A 15,485-nucleotide genomic window follows, 5' to 3' on the forward strand; every position below is an offset into this window, starting at 1 on the left:
ACAACAACAAAAAAAAAAACAATGGACAACTAGACCGAGTTATTCAGTAGACTGATAATGTCTCTTAAAAGGAGATTCAACTTAGAAAGTGCTCTGACTTATATCTACTTGTGCAGTAAAGCACACTGTAATTGGTTGCTTCTGGCAAAACTGCATACTTCATAAATGCCAGGCAACTGATCGCTACCCGAGAAGTGATAGCATCTAGCCTGTAAGAGAATCTAAGATGGGACTATGATTCTTCATGACCTCGTAAAAGAAACTGAATGTTCAAGCCCATGAACACTACAGTGTTATATGGGTTTTCTCTCATTGCTGACATTTAAAATGCCTGTTTTCTTTCTGTGTTGTTTAGTGGGTTTTCTTGGTCTTCTGAGACCAGGTCTCGGTCCTGTCATCATCCTGCCTCAGATGCCTGAGTACTGGAGTTATAACAATATAATGTCTACCATCACAATACTTGCTGGCAATGTCAGTTTTTGTTGTTGTTTTATTATGCTAAGGATTTGACTATACAGTATACCTAATAGCTCTGAATATTTGAATAGTTCTTTTGAGACTACAAACTGAAAAGAAGTTTCAGTAATGAAAGTAAGAATTGGATTCAAAGCCGGGCGTGGTGGCGCACGCCTTTAATCCCAGCACTCGGGAGGCAGAGGCAGGCGGATTTCTGAGTTCGAGGCCAGCCTGGTCTACAAAGTGAGTTCCAGGACAGCCAGGGCTATACAGAGAAACCCTGTCTCGAAAAACCAAAAAAAAAAAAAAAAAGAATTGGATTCAATCTGTCTTCAGTACCACCATCAATTAGTTTGTTACACTTAAATTTTAAACTAGAGTAGAACTGAGTGTTTATACACACAACAGAGACCAAAGCAAATGAACAGGTTAAATGGAATAAGACTGATAAAGAAAAGAATAGAGAATGTTCTTTCTTGAAGACTAAGAACAATGTCTTATTGTTCTTTGTAATCTTGTTAGATAATACAGTATCTACCACACAGAAAGATAATCACTACATTTAGATGAAGTAAAAATGAATGGAACCACAGTTATTGTTAAGACATTTAAAATATAGCATAGGGATTCAAAAATCTAATAAAGCAATGTAGTTTTCTTAGTTTCTCAATTGTATTCACCCTGTGTGTCCTGTATTTTGGCATTATTTCTTGAGGATACCTAGAGCTATTCAGTAGTCAGTACAGAAGGCATGGCACAGAACTGCAAGTTTTCATTGCTTCAAAATCTCAAGAACTCTCTGAACCTTATTAGTAATTCTCAACTGCAGTGACTAGCACTTAGCAATGTTTATGGAAATTTCTGGCTGTCCTAATGGGGCAATTGTTATTGGCATTGTGCTGGATAGTTTTATGTCAACTTGATAAAAGCAAGGAACCACAATTAAGAAAATGCCTGGATAAGATCTATATGTAGAGCATTTTATTAATTAATGACTGATGGAGGAGGGCCCAGGGTGATATCAACCGTAGGTTGTGGTCCTGGGTTCTCTAAGAAAGCAGGCTAAGCAAGCCATGGGAAGCAAGCGAGTAACAGCACCCCTCCATGGCCTTGTATCAGCTCCTGTATCCAGGTCTCAGCCCTATTTGAGTTCATTTCCTGACTTCTTTTCAGTGATGGACTATCACATGGAAGAGCAAGCCAAATATAAAATAAACACTTTGCTCTCCAACTTGCTTTTTGGTCATGGTACCTCATCATAGCAACCTTAACTAAGATAGGTATCTACTGGGTAGAAGCCACGGACACTGCTAAACATTCCAAAACACTGAGCAGCACTCCATCAACAAAAACTTATCTGGCCAAAAAATGTAGCTAATGTCAAGACTGAGAAATCCATGGCTCTCTATGCTTCCAAGGGTTCAGAGACTAAGAAATCCATGGCTCTCTATGCTTCCAAGGGTTCACTACCTAGGAGCCCAAACAACTGCCATAAATGTATACTTTCAATGCTATAACTTACTGGGTCAGCAGCTGCATTTGGCACAGCCCTGCAAGAAAATATTATAAATCTAAACTGCTCATCACAGTGGCCACTAGTTATATGTGGATACAGAGCATTTAATGTACTTAGTATAAGAGCAATTTTTTATTTTTAATTACAGAAATTTAAATAGCTATATGCAGCATCATGGCTTCTAAATTGTACAGTGCGGCTACAAAATAACAACAGAAATAAAATTTACCTAACAGATATTAGACTTTTAACAGATACTATATGTGAAAATATCTATTAGCATTAACTTTGGTAACCATATGAAACCGACTATAAACAGTTATGTACCTATAACAATATGATAACGTAATATGGACATCGTCACACTAACACCTTACTTTATAAGGAAGGGTCTATATGAAAAACTGCCAGGAAGGAAACGTTCTCTTTAACAGCCCAAGAAAACGGATGCCATTCTTTTCTAATAATGCCTGTGGGGCTGGAGGATACACAAGTTTAGCACCTAACAACACATGTGTCTCACAGCCCTGTGCCTGAGGCTGAGTCTCTGCAGCTGCCTAGGAGGGAGGGCGGCAAGCAGTGTACTTGATAGAGATTTCCCCTGTGAGCCCAGTTTGCTACACCTATGGTAGGAATAAAAAGCTGTAATGTTCTGATATATTACAAATTAAATTTGTTTTTATCTACTGTTGGATCTATTTACATTGCTTTAGTAAAAAAAAATAGTATATGTAATAAAAAAGTTCTGAGAGAAAAAGCCATCCATTAAGAAGAAACTGAAAATATTTACTTAAAAGGTCAAACAAGCATTTTGCTCTCTAATCTGATGTGATGTAAAGTCATTGTTGGCACACTACCCAGCTGCTCACTATCAGAGGGCATGGCTTTGACCCTGGTACAGTCAAGATGCAGAGCAGCTTTATCTCCAAAGCAGTCGTGTATTACCTGTCTCCAGCTACCTCCCTAGCCCTCCCTCACTCCTGGAAACTACTAATCTCTTCTCAACTATTTTGTCCTGTCAAAACTGTTACAGGATCCTAAGGGCAGAAGCCTCTTGAGTCTGGTACACTGGCACAGTCCCACAGAGACGCACCCAAGTAGTTAGAGTTCGTCGTTCGTTCCCTTTTGTTACCGAGTACAATTCCAGAACACAGCATAGCAGGATTTGTTTAGCCGTTCACAGGCTGAAAGACATCCAGACTGTTCCACCTTCATCTTTTTATAGTTGAGTCCAGTTAAACAATTTGTCCTTTTGTAGATTATGCTATTGATCCAGTCCAAGTACTCTCTGCCAGTCTGTAGGGCTGAAGATTTTCTCCTATACTACTTTCTAACAGTTTTAGAGCTCCATGTGTTACATTTAAGATAATAACCCATTTTGGGTTAATTCCTTTATGGATGCAGATTTAGTTCAATGTTCTTTTGTATGTGCAGTTAACATGCATGTGTGCTTACAGATGTATAGCTACTCCAGCACCACTTCCATTGGAATGTTCCTATCAATCTGAGTCCAGGTGTGTGGACCAAGTTATGAGTTCTCATATCTAGTCCATAGATCTAACAGTGGAGTCTTGATTTATACAAACTATAATACATAATAAGGCTCAAAATCAGAAAGATATTTTTGTCTCTCTTTCAAAATTATTTTAGTTATTTAATTCCTTTGTCTTATCACATAAATTTTAGAATCATCTTTCCCAGATCCATACGAAAAAGTCTGCTAAAATTCTAACAGAAAATGTGTTTTCAAAGATAGATCAGTTTGTACAGAACTGACATTTTACAGGAATAGGCCTCCCATTTATTTACAGGACTTCCTTGGCTCCTGCCATTGTTATTCTGTAACTTTTAGATTACAAAGCCTATGTATATTTTCTTGGATTGAAGCCTATGCACTTTTTTAGATTCCACTTACTTCATTTTTTAGCAACTGTAAATGCTGTTATATTTAGATTTTCATTTGTATATTTGTTGTTAATTTTTGTATGGAATTAAACTTTTGTATATATTCTTGCTGACTCTGTTTTTGAACATTCTCAGAGATTTTCTAGACAGAGAACCATGCAGTGGCCAAGAAGTCTGTTTCTTCCCTTCTTTCCTTCCTTCCTACCTTCTGTTTCACACTACAGGTTTCTAACAGATGCTCTGCTCTGCTTCTTGTACTTCCGATGTTTCTGATGCTACTACTAGTTTCTACTGACTGCCAGGGAGAAAGCGAGCAACAGCTTTGATTTGCTCGGATACCAACATTTTAACCAAGACTGTAAATGCAATCAGCACATTTTACTTATTGACAAAGGACTTGAAGAATAATTTTAGAAATGAATGACCTAAAATTGTAAGTCCAAGTTCAAGATAAATATGTGGCTGACACAAACTTTGCTGTTTAAACTGATCAGCAAATCAGCTGCAAAGACGAGAGCTATGGGGGATTGAGTTAAGCAGACTCTGTTTCCTTCAGCCTCAAGTTCCAGACTACATCTGTTTTCTCTGATACACAAATTCAGAGTTAAAATAGCTCCATTTATCACAGCATGATTGTAGGCAGACAAACCAGCCTGTCTGTTTCCAGATAGCGAAAGCGACTGTTATTAATCACAATTACAGGCCAAACCCTCCAAGAGAAACTGCATCAATATTCTCCTAACTCACAGTTCTGCTACTCTGAAACAGACAGACAGACAGACAGACAGACAGAAAGAAAGAAGAAAAGAAAAGAAGGGAAAAGAGAAGAGAAGAGAAGAGAAGAGAAGAGAAGAGAAGAGAAGAGAAGAGAAGAGAAGAGAAGAAAAGAGAAGAGACAAAAACAAAACAACAAAACCAGCCAACCAACCCCAGTCCTGAGGGTGTTGTGACAGTGCCTGGCAGTCAGTAAAGAAACATGCTACTGAGGACAGCTGAACTTGTCAGTTCGGGGAGCAAGTGAGGAAAATCTTTCATATATATAAAATTAGCAATCTCTCAAAAGTATTAATAGTAAGTCTAACAGCACAATTAAACATGTTATTTAAACTTCAGATTAATAACACTTTTGCTTTATGAAAGTATAATGATTAGCAATGGACATTTGAAAGTTTAACTTCAAATAGAGAAGCTAGTATGAAAATAGACATTTTATTATAGCCAATTTCATTGCCAGTAATGTGAAACTTATTTTTCTTTCATGCAGATTTTTAAAGAGAATTCTAAGCTATAAATAAAAATGATAGTGTCAGACCTCCTTAAATGTGCACATCTTTTCTAAATAAACTGCAAACCACTCTTCAGTGGTTGGTGCAAAAGATTAAGGAAATAAACCAGAGTTCTCTCTGGTATTCTCCTACTGTTTAAAGATACATGCTGCAATGCTTCAGTGCCTCCATGCAAGGCACTGTAGATGCTCTCCATGCACTGCAGCTACATCCACTAAGCAGCCTCTGAGGTGGGAAGCATCACTCTTGGTCACCTGCAGCCAGAGAACCTGCTTTCCTACAATCTCTACAATCAGTAAACTGGGAGCTAGAAATATAGGTTTTATTTCAAAGACTATATCCTCTCCTATTTACAGTGTGTGTGTGTGTGTGTGAGTGAGTGTGTGTGCATCCATATGTGTGCCCCTACACATGTGGTGCTTAGAAATGAACCTAGGACCTTCTGCATGTGAGGCAAGTACTCACCTTCCAACTATACTCCACTCATTTTAATCTTCATCTTGAGACAGGATCTCAATATAAATTGCTAAGAAAGACTTGAACTACCTCAGCAGCCCAAGAATGACTTAAGCTTATGATCTTCCTTGAATATAGAATCTTATTAATTATAGAAAAGCTCTGTTTACAATATTTCTGTGAAAGTGTGTTAGCAGAGTCACTTATTCAGCAGATTACAATAACATGCATTTCTCTGCATATTACTGAGTATTCCTTATATACTTTGTTTTAAAGCAGATGGGCCTGACAATGCTCTCCTATAATCCTCTTCCCTAGGAACTATGTAGAGCAGACACTCAGTGTTCTGGGAACTGGAGAGCAGAATGTGACCGAAGTCATAATTCTGCCACTGAACAGGATTCAAACTACACACATGAGCAAGGGAACATTTCTAGGAAAGTGACATCTTTACTGGAGACCTAAATGACCAGGTAAAGGGAGCCATGCAAACATCTAGGAGGAGAACAGCAGAAAATGAGGGAATAGCATGGGCCTTGAGGGGAAAGAGGTTCCATTTGAGAAACAGCAGGAAAGAAAAAGAGTATCAGAGACATGGACCACGTCATCACTGAAAGCCTAATGAGGGGTCTGGGTTTTCTTCTGAATGTGAAGAGAAAATTTGAGTTAAAGAATTTAAATACAAAAAGAAAAAGAGAAGATTCCCAGGCAGCAAGGGAAGGGAGGAAGGGTCATATGAGTTAAGAGGGTACTTACTGCTTTGTGCCCACAGGAAACAGATTTGAACTAAGGTGGTACCAGAAGTGGTGACATCTTTTGGTTTCTGGATTCATCAGCCTAAGTCTTCAGGATGATTTTGCATTGTAGGGCAGAGATTGTCACTAAGGAAGTGGGTGATGGGGCGGGAAAGGATGAGATCCTTGCTGGGGCATTTATAAGACCATATCCTCTCTTGTTATTATTAGGTGAGTGGTCTGCGCACCTCTGCAGGCCTAGGGTCTTTTTCTAAGCACTGCAAGAAATCATGTCGTTTGGAATTTGTTTCCATTCAGTCATTGTTTCTGATCACACAGAAAATACATACTAGAAATGGGATGGAATTTTTAAAATCTCTTAATGCAGCAGCTTCTAAATTTAATATGGAATCAAACTTTGCCACATTCTACTTCAAGCCAATAAATAGAATTTTCTCAATGTATGAAGTCTAACAAATAAAGTCTAAACCTAGAACTTGAAAATATATACAAATTGTATGAGTGGTTTTAGTGTATGTATGGTCTGAATAAGAAAGGCCTACATAGGCTCACATATACTTGGTGAGAGTACTTGGTCTCTGGTTGGTGAAACTGTTTGGGAAGAAGAATTAAGAAGTGCGGTCATGTTGGAGGAGGCGTGTCACTGGTGGGGCTTCAAAGGCCTGTGCTATTCCTAACATCTGTCTCCTGGTTGTGTTTCAGGAGGTAAACACTTAGCTACTGCTATGCCTGCCTACCTGCTGCCATGCCCCTGCTGCAGTGGTCATGGTCTCTAACCCTCTGAAACTGTGAGCCCCAGAGTATGTTGCCTTGGTCATGGTATTATCTACAAGAATACAAGGAATAACTAAGACCCTATAACATAAACTGTCCTGTACCATTTCAGTGCCTGAATTTGAAAATGTTAGATGCCTATAATCAGGAAGTATAAAACCAACAAGAAAATAAAAGGATTTATGGGCAAGAACTAAGAAAAATTATCTATAATAAAAAAAAAAACAAACTTTTGTTTCCCTTCTGTGACACTTGTTTAAAAAGTAATTATCTTACATAATGTGCAAATGAAAGAAAAGGAAGAGTTACCTTAAAGGAAACTAATACATATTTCTTTTCAAAGGCAGTTAATTTCAATCTTAAAAAGGTTTAAAATGATTTCACATAGTTTAGGCTTCTTGGTATCAGGACAAGAGCACTGAATAACACTCAAAATCTTACACCAGCAATAACAGCTTATATTTTGAATTCCATTTGAAATAACAGTTACTCGGCTGCATGTTGAAGAGAATTAAAAGATATTAAATTACAAAGATCCCAGAAAACATTTATAGTTTATAGGCATTACTATTTCCTTCATCTTCTCTTCCCTTCTGAAAGTCAGACATTTAATATGCTGTGATTGCCTTGACGGTGCCGTCCGAAGTGAAGAGGAAACTAAAGTAAAGCAGTGAGCAGGGCACAATCGCATCAGGAGTTTCTGATATGTTGTAATACTTATTCTCTTGGACTGAGTGTGTTAACACCCTTGAGAAGAAGAAAAATCTTTCAAATTCTCTAGCCTAGGTGGCCAGTAATATTTATATATGGAAAACACATTATACAAGATTAAAAAGCATTAAGTATATACCTTGTATCAAAAAAAAAAAAAAAAAACCACTAAGGGCTAGATAGATAGCTCAGCTATAAGGCTATAAGACTATAAGGATCAGTGTCTATCATAAACAAAGCCACAGGTAGTATTTCCATAATTCTTGAGACCAAGGATTAATAAAACAAAATCAATATATAATAGGTTAAAGTTTATACTTTTTCCAACTATTGCTTATTGACTCACTTGTGGTACTGGGTAATACAATGGTCTTTTATAACTTTCACAAGTAAAATCCAAACTTCGAGTCTCTCTTCACCACAGTCTATTTTTCTGCAGCAAGTGCTTTAGAGCTGTGCATGGACAAGTAGGCTCCTCTGAGACAGCAGCTCTACGCATCTGAGAAGCAACTGCAGCATGTGTCTTTCCTTGAGAACCTCGAACACAGCTGCTCCTGGGAACCCTCAATATCCTCTCAGATGGGAGGAAAAGAAGCAGAGCTCTTGACCACAGAAGGTGACCAGGACTCTCCTATGCACTGCTTCAGATCACTTGGTCTCCTTCAATCTTTGCGAAACTTCTCACACTATAAAATATGAGTGACCTATTCTAAGACCTATTCCACAATCAAGGAAACAGTCATTTACTAATCAATTCCCTAAATAACAATTTAAGCTTCTATCACCCCCTTCTCTACAACGCGCCATCCTCACTCTCTGTTCCCTTTGTCATATTTACTGATTTTTTAAAAAGGTATAAGGTCCAGAAGCATACCTAGCTTTTAACTGCACATAAGACGTTTCTGGTGCCCGTTCTTCATTTGTCATCCTAACATTCACCAGCACCTCTGAGAAACCCTGCCTCTGTGAGTGGAGAAGAGCTATCAAGGAAGACTCCCACCCAGCCTCAGACCTCCACGTCCATGGACACACATATGCACACACATGCGCGAGTGCACACACATACACACAAATAAAAGAACTTCTAAAGGAAAGAGTATACCCAGGAAGGAGTCAAAGGATTAATTTATCCACTCCAAATGTTCATTAGAAAACCTACTTATTTGTGAAGGTTAAGAAAAGAAGATGGCGTTAAGGAAGAGACTGATGTAGCAGTGCCAGAATTATCTTGCATCTCATTCATCTATATCATCAATCTTCTCCAGCACCCCCCTCAGAATGTTTGTGTAGACAGGCACTCTACAGTATACCCCTTTCCACCCAAACTCTTCCATTATCTCTCCATACACATGCGGAGGCTGAGTACTAGAACAGTCCTTGATTTTAGTATAAAGCAACATACAGAAGAAAATCATTGCCTTCTGGGACCCCTACTTCAAAGCAAACAAATGCAAATGACTTAAACAGAGGGGAACCAAAAAGGACAAGAGGTACTGAGGACAGGTCAAAGGTTTAATGTGTAGGTGATTATTTGCACCAACCTAAGTTTACTTTTAATCTCTACATTTGTATTTTTCCTAAGCAAATTACAGGGAAAACTATACTATAACAAGTTTCTGTTACAAAGAATCTGGGGATAATCTCAAAATTACAATTTTAATAATGGTAGTCTTAGGGAAAACATCTCTTATTTTGATCATATGGGATCAATTATTTGTTGATTAATGTGCTGAGATGTAGAAAGAACAAATATCTTTCACTATATGTACAACTGATGTTCATGTACACTCCAACAGTGGCTGGAAAAAGACTAAAAAGGTTTTGTTTTTCTTTCCTTTCTTTAAAGCTTTGGCTGTAATGGTCAAACACCTCCCAGGTAAGGTAATCTGCTCTCTATTAACACGAGGGTCCTGAGAATTAGGAAAGCTGACACATTCCATACCAAGATAGACTATCAACCCAGGCATTCTGTTGGCTATAACATAACCTACCTACTTTAATCAGTTATTCTAAGACATGAAAATGTTTCTAAATCTCAAGTGCTCTCAAATTACTCATGTAATGATATTCCCCAGGTTTTTAATTGAACCAAATATTTTAAAAAGCAGGAGCATTAGAAATTCTATACCACGCCCCTTTAAAAATACCTCCATGGTGATGTGACAGGCTCCCTCCATTGGCAAGGATTTCCTCTCTAGCAGCTGCCTGTAGCAAACAACACAAATGTTACCACTACTTGGATTTTACTTTAGAGTGACTAACATTTACTGACTTCTCCCCAGACACCCAGAAAGGTGCCAAGCAATCTGCTTGAACCTTTCCATTTATTTCCACTATGTGACCATACAAACTCTTAGGGAGAACATCTCTTAGTTCAAACACATGGGATAAATTATTTTTTAGTTCTATATACATATCTAAGAGGAATAAAAGAGGAGAAGGGAAGGAAAAAAAAAGAACCCACACTACTATTTTGTCCCCTTGCTTAACCTCCTAACATGCCAGGTCCTGACCATCCTTCTGAGGGCACGTGGGTCAAGAGATAAACAGAATACAGACAGCATGCACGGTGAAGGGCAATGGGCTGGCCTGAGCCTTTCTGTTTCCCTTCTTCCCTATTTAAGTCATGGTTCTCTTTTAACTTTCAACTGAAAAAACTTTAGGTTAGTGTTCAAAGTGATGGATTTCATTATGGACCTTCACACATACATTTTACTACATTTTCTATTCTTTTTGTTTGTTTGTCTTGTTCTTGTGTTTTGAGACAGGGTTTTTCCATGTAGCCCTAGATATTCCGGAACTCTCTGTAGACAAGGCTGGCCTTCAACTCACAGAGATCTACCTGCCTCTGCCTCCAGGTAAAGATTAAAGGCAGGTGTCAATTACCAGCTGGCTACATTTTCTATTCTTAATGATTTAATATTTAATAGCCACAAAATAAGTTTCTCCTGTACCTTGAGCTTCTCAGATGTATTCATGTCTATAAACCAATTAACAGTGGCTGATGTAGAAGGCCACCCAGGTGGAACATATGAACAATACCACACAGCAAAGTACTTTATGGGAACCTTCAGGACTTAGGAGTTGAGGGTTTCCATATAATCGTGAGTAAGCTAGCCTCTGCTCAAGAACTTTTTATTACTAATAACTCACCTCAAATAAAACAGCTCCTTGAGATGAAGAATTAAGCAAGTAACAGAACTGGGAGAATAAAATTTCAATTTGTGGACTCAAAGAAAGAAGCTTTGTTTATTTGTGTTTTTTGAGCTGATGCTATGTAACCAGGCTGACTCTCAAGCTTGCTGCAGTCCTCCTGCCTCTACCTCCCCAGTGCTTGAAAATACAGGCATGCACCATCATGCCTAGCTAAGCAAGGGATTTCACAGTCAGGCCCAGGAAATACAAATATTCTCAAATCTGTGGGCAGATGAGACCCCGCAGTGCACAAAGCCACTTGCTACCAAACCTGACTACCTGAGTTTTCTCCCTGGGACCCATGTGGTAGAGAGAAACAGCCACTCTCCACAAACTATCCTCTGACCCCCACTTGTGTGGGACTGTGTGCATGTGCACACATGCACACAGACACACACATCAATAAAGAATATACTTAAAAATTTGAGGATAAGATATCATTGGCAGGCACATAATCAACTTAAAACACTAGGGCAACCTGAGTGTCTAAGTGACATGCCTGCTATGGCTCCCTCCAGTTTAATGGAGGCGTCTATGCTGCTTCTAGCAAGCAGTATAGTCATCACCACATGAGTCTATAAAAACCAGCAGCTTAATTAAGGCCACTTAAGAAATGTTAGCAATAAATCCCAAGGATCTATATACAATTGTATCACATGGATGGATTGCTGAAGGGACATCAAAGACCCCTAGTCATAAAGGCTCCTGTTGTTATTTAATTGGCTATAATGCACTGGAAGTAACAACCAAAGAGACATGGGCTTCAGAAATCCACGACATTAATTGCAGACTGACTATCTGGTAGGTAAGTCAGTGGACTCAACATACTTTCATTTCAATGGGCTAGTAGCCAGGCAAGCCATGTGTGACTACGGTGACTCAAACTAAAGTCCCTAAGTCAGAACTAAAATTTATTTAAATAAAAAAACAACATAAGAACTACATGCAAAATTACCTCAGTCTGTTCAAACACAGTCAGTGGGTCACTAATTCCCCTGTAGTTAAAGGCAAAATAGAAGTAGATACATGCACCTGCATCGTAAGTCTGTGTCACCCTGAAAGACAAACAGATAAAAATCCCCCAAAGGGCTTTAAGTTCAGTAAAAACAGATTTAACATCTAGAAATGTCAAAGAGCAGATCAGATGGGAATCCACCCAGGCCATAACCCCATCTTCTCCTCAGTCTCCCACTCCCTGGGAGGACCACTCTACTCCTCTGCAGGGGCTGCCAGAACAGGAACGCTAAGAACCTAGTGGGAGACAAAGGCGTTTGCTTTCTTTCATTTAAACGTGAGATTTACCAATACTGCAAGTACATGGCTCAACTCATTTATTCTGTTTTATGCAACCAGAATTACAGGGAACATTTTCTAAAAATTAGTATTTTACAAAAAAAGTCATTCTCAGTGAGCTTACTGAAGTTATCTACAAGTGACAGAACCTTATTTCAAGCAGTGTATCTGAAAACATTTAAAAGACAGTCAAGTATACATATAAAAATATAGTCTGCTTTAACATGCACAGCCAAAAATAACATATAACTAAACCCTGACTTAAAGGGCCCTTATCCCGACTATATAACTAACTAACTTTTTCCTGTTACATTCAACTTATGTATCTTAAGTACAGTACAGTATTGTTCCAGTCTATATACATGGGTACATTTCATATTATCATAAGACACACTGCAAAACAGCTACCCATAAGGCAACATCAGAAACAAAGAATTTGTTCTTTCATTGGTTCATTACTGTCTGGAACAGAAATATGAACCACACAGAGACAAGCAAATACCAAGAACTTAAATTAATTTTCATTACTTTAAAAAAATCTACATTGATGATAAAACAAAAACAAGCTGTGTGCAAGATACATAAATACTCTCATAGCAATATCATGTGCTGTCATGTGATCGGATTCTTATGGATCAAGAAAATCGAGACAGAAAAAAGTAAATCATTGAAGTTGAGTGGGGGTAAAGAAAATAGTGTAAATGTGCTAGAAGAAATTCCTAAGCTCTCTCTAGTGAATACATGACACCTTGTAGAATACAAGGGAGGAATACTGACAACTCTACACTCAGTTTAAAAGGGCACACAGCTTGACAACATGAATAGTGTAATCGTACTATCTGTGTTACACTAGACAGAGACATTGGAGGAATATGAAGACAAAGAGTATCAACAGCTTTATGCAACTTAAAACCACACTAACAGTAGAAAATACTGGGTTTTACACTTTTATAATCATACCATGTAACCACGTAAGGAAAAATGAGTGAGGCGGTATATGAAAATGTGATGGTTACTGCTAATTGCCAACTTGACAGAAACTAGAGGCATCTAGGAGGTGTGCCTCTGGGCATGCCCATGGGATTTCTGTGACTATGTTAAAGATACAGGAAAATCCCTCTTCCTTCAGGCAGGACCATTCCCTGGGCAGAGGATGCTGCACTAAGTGGAGAGCTGGAGTTGAGCAGCAGCAGGTATTCATCCTGTTTCCTGCTGGAGGCCCTGCTGCCTTGACTTGCTCACCATGAAGGACTGAACTATGAACTAAAATTAAAATCTTCTTTCTTAAATTGCTTTTATTATCTCATCACAACACCAGGAAGAGAAACTAACACAACTCTACTCTTCTGCAACTTTTTTCTAAGTCTAGATGATTCTCTAAGTCTAGATGATTCTCTAAGTCTAGATGATTCTCTAAGTCTAGATGATTCTCTAAGTCTAGATGACTCTCTAAGTCTAGATGACTCTCTAAGTCTAGATGACTCTCTAAGTCTAGATGACTCTCTAAGTCTAGATGATTCTCTAAGTCTAGATGATTCTCCTCTAAGTCTAGATGATTCTCTAAGTCTAGATGACTCTCTAAGTCTAGATGATTCTCTAAGTCTAGATGATTCTCCTCTAAGTCTAGATGATTCTCTAAGTCTAGATGATTCTCTAAGTCTAGATGATTCTCTAAGTCTAGATGATTCTCTAAGTCTAGATGATTCTCTAAGTCTAGATGATTCTCTAAGTCTAGATGACTCTCTAAGTCTAGATGACTCTCTAAGTCTAGATGACTCTCTAAGTCTAGATGATTCTCTAAGTCTAGATGATTCTCTAAGTCTAGATGACTCTCTAAGTCTAGATGACTCTCTAAGTCTAGATGACTCTCTAAGTCTAGATGATTCTCTAAGTCTAGATGATTCTCTAAGTCTAGATGATTCTCTAAGTCTAGATGACTCTCTAAGTCTAGATGACTCTCTAAGTCTAGATGACTCTCTAAGTCTAGATGATTCTCTAAGTCTAGATTATTATCCCGCCAAAGTTAAAAAAAAAATTAAAGCAAATGTTTTTCCAGTTGACCTGAAATGAACAAAACATCCATCTTACTTGAAAGTTAAAACAAACAAACACTTCAGCATACTGAAGCTAAAAGAACAGACTTGATGGAATGTGTTAGTTACAGGTCTTCCAAACATCCCAAAGTTAACAAAAAGAAATATAGCTCAGAAGTAGGAGAGATGATCAAACACCAAACAGGATCAGACTTAGCCAAAGCCTCCTCACTGAGCTCACAACAGATAGCAAGGACATGAAAAACAAACATGATGAGATCAAATGCAGTTGCATGACCTTAAAACACTGTGATTCCATGTGTATGTTGTGTGTATACATGCAGAAGATATCAAGGATGTTGGATTCTTAAATCATATATATGATAAATATGTGGGCTTTCAAAATGCAATTAGGACACACGAAAACAGAGTTTGGACAATCACAATGAAATCTCCAAATGCAAGCCATGGAGAAACCACAGAGGACTCAGCCTAACAGAAGGAGCAAGTACTTTTACTACACAATACAAACAGAATCTAATCTAAAACAGTAATGGTCTTTTGGCCAAATGTTAGGTGCCTCAGAACAGAATAAATGAACTGTTTAACAATGCTATGTCAATTTGCCAGCTGTGCTTTGCTTGTAGTGTTAATTCACACTCCTAAAAAAGATCCCTTGAACATTTGCATTTTAAGTTCCAGATTTACAAGTTTAAGAAAACTGGAGAACTATTTTAACTACGAGGTGCTGTGATCAGGAAGAACCAAGTTTAAAAAGGGGGGGGGGATAAGTAAAGTGTGCTTACAGGAATTAAGGGTATGCACCACTCATAAGGGGATCATTGACATCAATACATAGAAAATGTAACCAATTCTAATAGAACATTGTCACTATGCTAGCTAGTTTTATGTCAATGTAACTCTAGTAATTTGGGATCAAACCTCCAAATAGCCCCACAGATTGGCCTGTGGTACCTATTCTTGACTACTGATTGGTGTGGGCTGGTGGTGGTCCTGGGTGCTATGAGAAAGCAGGTTGAGCAGGGCTGAGCAACACTCCTGCCTCAGTTTCCACCCTGACTTCCCTCAGGGATATAGTGCCATC

At 38.3% G+C, this 15,485-nt stretch overlaps 1 protein-coding gene across 1 annotated transcript in view; it reads right to left on the reverse strand.

The window, feature by feature from the left end:
• Agps (alkylglycerone phosphate synthase) overlaps positions 1–15,485 on the reverse strand; it is a 106,886-nt gene that overhangs the window by 9,711 nt on the left and 81,690 nt on the right. Inside the window, exons 18-19 of the mRNA XM_021156099.3 lie at positions 12,010–12,109; positions 10,007–10,064 (exon numbers count right to left, since the gene is read on the reverse strand). Coding sequence (XP_021011758.1) covers positions 10,007–10,064; positions 12,010–12,109 — 158 coding nt within the window. The remainder of the gene's footprint in view (positions 1–10,006; positions 10,065–12,009; positions 12,110–15,485) is intronic.

The sequence above is a fragment of the Mus caroli genome, unplaced genomic scaffold (genome assembly GCF_978045245.1).
Source record: "Mus caroli unplaced genomic scaffold, Mus_caroli_1 scaffold_2, whole genome shotgun sequence".
Lineage (NCBI taxonomy): Eukaryota > Metazoa > Chordata > Mammalia > Rodentia > Muridae > Mus > Mus caroli.